The following is a 5,000-nucleotide window of genomic DNA, read 5'->3' on the forward strand; positions in this document are numbered from 1 at the left end:
TATATATATATATATATATATATACTATTATTAACCCTAAGGGTTTAATTTATAGCAGCAAATGTCTGCTGAGGGTTTGGATTATTTGATACATACAAACCCTAAACCCTAAACCCTAAACCCTAAACCCTAATTTATATATTATATATTAAGAGACACTTTTAGTGTCTCCTTTTTCTTTTTCTTTTTCTTATTAACATTTTAATTCATTAATACTTGTCTCCTTTTTATTCTTTTTTGTCTCCTTTTTTTTCTTTTTTTTCTCCTTTTTTTTCTTTTTTTTCTCCTTTTTATTCTTTTTTTTCTCCTTTTTATTCTTTTTTTTCTCCTTTTTGTTCTTTTTTTGTCTCCTTTTTGTTCTTTTTTGTCTCCTTTTTATTCTTTTTGTCTCCTTTTTATTCTTTTTGTCTCCTTTTTGTTCTTTTTGTTCTCCTTTTTATTCTTTTTGTCCTTTTTTCTTCCTTTTTTCTCCTAGTATAATATAACAAATAAAAAGAGACAAAATAATAAATAAAAGGAGACAATATATAAATAAATTAAATAAAAAAAAGACAGATAAATAAATAAATAAATAAATAAATAAATAAATAAATAAATAAATAAGATAAATAAAAAAAGAGAAAGGGATATAGACAGAAAAAGGAGACAATTTAGGTATATATAGATAAATAAGCAGATAAATAAGAGGAAAAAAGGAGAAAAGGAGACAAAAAGAGACAAAAAAAAGAGACAAAAAAGGAGACAAAAAAGGAGACAAAAAAGGAGACAAAAAAGGAGACAGTAAATAAATTAATTAAATATAAAAGTAATAGAGGAGACAAAAAAAAAAAGAGACAAATAAAGAAAAAGGAAGAAAAAAGAAAGAAAAAAAAGAAAGAAAAAAGAAAGAAAAGGAGACAGAAGAAAGAAAAAGGAGACAAAAAAGAAAAAGGAGACAAAAGAGAGGAAGAAGAAGAAAAAAAAAAAGACAAAGAAAAAAAGGAGACAGCTAGCTAGCTAAGGAGACAGCTAGCTAGCTAAGGAGACAGCTAGCTAGCTAAGGAGACAAAAGGAGACACTTATATAAGGGAGAGAAGGAGAGAGAGAGAGAGACAGGCAAAGAAAGAGAGACAAAAAGGGAGACAAATAAATAAAGGAGACAAATAAATAAATAAAATAATAAATAAATAAATAAATAAATAAATAAATAAATAAAGAGACAATTAATTAATAAAAAAAAGAGACAAACGCTAAATAAAAAAGAAGAGACAGTTAATAATAAACAGCAAAGAAGAAATAAATAAAATTAGTGTTAGTGGATAATTGTCTTGCTTGAATTCCTAGGGTTTAGGGTTTAGGGTTTAGGGTTTGTAGGGTTTGTAGGGTTTTGCTCAGTTTTTACGGGCGGAGAGGGTTTTTGTAGGGTTTTGGCTAAACCCTAAACCCTAATTCTCTCCTGTATCTCCTTTTCTTCGACTCAATTTTAGACTACATTTTAAGGGTTTAGGGTTTAGGGTTTAGGGTTTAGGGTTTAGGGTTTAGTAGGTCGTTACGTTTTGTATTTTTTTGCGTCGTCGCTGGGCTGTAGTAAATGTAGTTGGTGGGCATAATTGTTGCTGCCTATGTGTCAAACCCTAAACCCTAAACCCTAAACCCTAAACCCTAGATAAAAAAAAGAAATATAAATATAAATAAAATAAAATGTGTTAATAAGAGGGGTGAGTTGCGGTGTACGTACAACACCGACCGCCGCTGCCGTCCGCTGCCGACGGCGCAGCAGTCGGCAACAAAAAAAAACAAAAAAAGGGTTTTTATGGTTTATTTTAAGGGTTTTTTTTCTTTTTAATTATGTTTTTTGTTTTAATTTTGTATTCTGCATTTATTTAAACCCCAATAAGACAAAAAAACACGAAAAAACCCCGCCGCTTGAGGCGGCCTGAGACTCATCGCGACCTTCGCAAACCCTAAACCCTAAACCCTAAACCCTAATAAATTCTCCTAAACTTTACTAAACCCTAAACCCTCATCAACACATAAAAAAGGATTTACTCACCATCTCTCCTATTTACTGCCCGCCTTTCTAGGGCACATTTGCCCCTTCATTATATTTGGCCGGCAGCCAAACCCTAAACGAGGGTTTAGGGTTTAGGGTTTACAGCTCGCCACCGTCATGTCCCTCTTTACTGGATGCACTTCTCTTGTCTCCGATGACTCTAATGAGTTTGTCGTCTCCTCTAAACCCTCCAGTTCTTCAATAGTTGACGAATTGGGGGCCCCCCAGGGGGGCCCCCAGGGTACCCTTTTCCCTGGTAACGCCAAGGATGGGGCCCCTATGGGGGGCCCCTTGGGGGCCTCCATGGGGGGCCCCATGGGGGGCCCCTTTGCGGGCAGTAGGGGGCCCCCTGTCGCCCTAGACCCTCAGAAGATCGGGAGGGTATTGACTGTTGCTGTGTCGGAGTTGGGGGAGCACGTTAAATCTGGTAAACCCTAAACCCTAAACCCTAAACCCTAATATTGAATAATTTACCTCCTTAAGGATATCCCTGCACACTGTTTCCCCCTCTATCTATACGGATTGTATAGGATAATACTCCTCTCTCTACAGGGTTTAGGGTTTAGGGTTTAGGGTTTGTGTGTGATTAGGAGGAGAGCTACTATGGAGGTCTGCTGTATCTGCTGCTGGGCATGCATTATCTTCTGCCCCTAGTGCGATCCCTGGGATCGTCTCCCTGGGATCGATCCCCGGTCTGCCTCCTCCTTCTTCGGGTGTATCTGCAGCAGCAGCTGCTGCAGCTGCAGCAGCAGCAGCAGCAGGTGGATGGGGTACCCAAGGTACCGGAGGAGGAGGAGCATCAACATCAGCAGCAGCAGCAGCAGCAGCAGCAACAGCAGCAGCAGCAGCAGCAGGAGAAAGGTGCCATAAAGTATGGGGAGAAGCAAACTTTACTTTATCTGTTGATTATACAAAAAAGGGACAATTATTAGCAACAACGCATGCAGCTGATGGTAAATATCTATATAAATAAATAAATAAATATAAATAAATAAATAAATAAATAAATATAAATAAATAAATAAAATTATAATAAATAAAATGTGTTAATTGATCTGAATAGAAAGGTATAAATAAATATAAATATATAAAGGTATATATATAAATGAATATATAATGTAGGGTTTAGGGTTTAGGGTTTAGGGTTTAGGGTTTAGGGTTTATTGTGTACAGAGAAGGGGAATCTATCAATAGATGTAACATCTGAGTGTCAATTTACTTGGCGAAGAATTAAGTCTTCGGGTGTATCTACACAAATACAAGGCATTAATAGCAAGTAAGAATTAAGGGTTTAGGGTTTAGGGTTTAGGGTTTAGGGTTTACTGCACTTACGAGTTCAATAGGGATTACAGCAAGGGTTTATGCCACCATATTGCATATTAGGGTTTATTAGTGTTGATTATTGTTGATTATTGTTGATTATTTGTTGATTAGGGTTTATAAGGGTTTATTATTAGGGTTTATGAGGGTTTAGGGTTTAGGGTTTGTGTGTATACAGCGTATACCCTGTAACAGCAGATGATATAGGAGCATATATGGAGGTTTGTGCAGTACCTAAAACCCTCGGGGGTTTACACGGAAGAAAATTCTTATCTACTGGTCCCCTACAAGTAGGGTTACCCCTAAAAACCCTCGTACTCTCTGCTATATCCAAGGATAAATCTTCCTTCCGATGTACAAGGTATGCTAGGGTTTAGGGTTTAGGGTTTAGGGTTTAGGGTTTGGGGGGGAGGGGTTAGGAGGGGCTACGGGTTTGGGTTTCATATAGCCTTTTGGGAGGATAAACGAGTAAAAACCTGTTTAGGGTTTAGGGTTTAGGATTTAGGGTTTAGGGTTTAGGGTTTAGGGTTTAGGGTTTGTGTGAATATGCAGAGCATCTCGTGATGAGGGTTTAGAGCAAACAGACGAAGCAGAAGTTCTTGTAGAGATTGATTCAGAGAAAGTCCTTGTTGCTCTTCCTCGTAAACCCTAAACCCTAAACCCTAATTCCCTTACTTATTAAACCCTAAACCCTAAAATCTGATTTTAACCTACAGTCCGCAGCGATTTGTGTTCAATTTTTGAGGGTTTAGGGTTTAGGGGTTTAGGGTTTAGGGTTTAGGGTTTAGGGTTTGTTGCAGCACCAGAGGAATTAGAGGAGAAGGCAAGCAGAAGGGAATTTATTTGTAAATACACCGCAAGTTTACCAACAATTGAACTCGATCCTTCTTCTCCCACTCTATTCCAGGCAAGGGTTTAGGGTTTAGGGTTTAGGGTTTAGGGTTTATTAGACAGACTTGTTTATGAGGGTTTAGGGTTTACGATTCTTATTCATGTAGATCCGCTATAGTATTTGCTTATCTCTTCCCCTCTCTGTATTTACTGTATCTAGGGTATATTTAGGGTTTAGGGTTTAGGGTTTAGGGTTTTGGGGTGTATATGCAGCTAACCCTATCATCAAATATATCATTTTATTTGAATTCTTCTTGTCGTCAAGAAAGAGATCTTCTTGCTTCTCTCTTGAGGGTTTTACAAGTTAGATCTTTTGTATCTACTTCTCTTATTCTTGATTCATTAACTCATAAACTTCCTTCTGATGGTAGGGTTTAGGGTTTAGGGTTTAGGGTTTGGGGTTTAGGGTTTAGGGTTTGGGGTTTAGGGTTTAGGGTTTAGGGTTTAGGGTTTAGGGAGTTGTAAAGACGATCAGAGGTATATAGAAAGAAAGGAATAAATATAGAAAGAAAAAGGAGACAAACAAACAAATAAATGTCTCCTTTTATATCTCCTTTTATGTCTCCTTTTATCTCTTTTTTTTTTTTCTCCTTTTTTGTCTCCTTTTTTGTCTCCTTTTTTTGTTTTTTTTAGATTCCTCAATAATTTTAACAGCTGCACAAGAAAGAGATCCAAAGATTGATTTATATCTAACTATACACCTCCTCCAACAGGTAAATTAGGGTTTAGGGTTTAGGGTTTAGGGTTTAGGGTTTAG

The 5,000-nt window shown here is 36.7% G+C and overlaps 1 protein-coding gene across 1 annotated transcript in view; it reads left to right on the forward strand.

Annotated features, from left to right (window-relative positions):
• Positions 1–2,149: 2,149 nt before the first annotated feature.
• The window catches only part of EMWEY_00045150 (hypothetical protein, conserved), a gene marked incomplete at both ends in the record, with an annotated part of 7,268 nt that continues 4,417 nt past the window's right edge, over positions 2,150–5,000 (forward strand). The window contains 8 exons of the mRNA XM_013479096.1: positions 2,150–2,459; positions 2,623–2,985; positions 3,206–3,308; positions 3,531–3,713; positions 3,905–3,993; positions 4,153–4,265; positions 4,457–4,610; positions 4,877–4,956. Of these exons, the coding sequence (XP_013334550.1) occupies positions 2,150–2,459; positions 2,623–2,985; positions 3,206–3,308; positions 3,531–3,713; positions 3,905–3,993; positions 4,153–4,265; positions 4,457–4,610; positions 4,877–4,956 (1,395 nt within the window). The remainder of the gene's footprint in view (positions 2,460–2,622; positions 2,986–3,205; positions 3,309–3,530; positions 3,714–3,904; positions 3,994–4,152; positions 4,266–4,456; positions 4,611–4,876; positions 4,957–5,000) is intronic.

The sequence above is a fragment of the Eimeria maxima genome, genomic scaffold (assembly GCF_000499605.1).
Source record: "Eimeria maxima Weybridge genomic scaffold, Emw_scaff888, whole genome shotgun sequence".
Lineage (NCBI taxonomy): Eukaryota > Apicomplexa > Conoidasida > Eucoccidiorida > Eimeriidae > Eimeria > Eimeria maxima.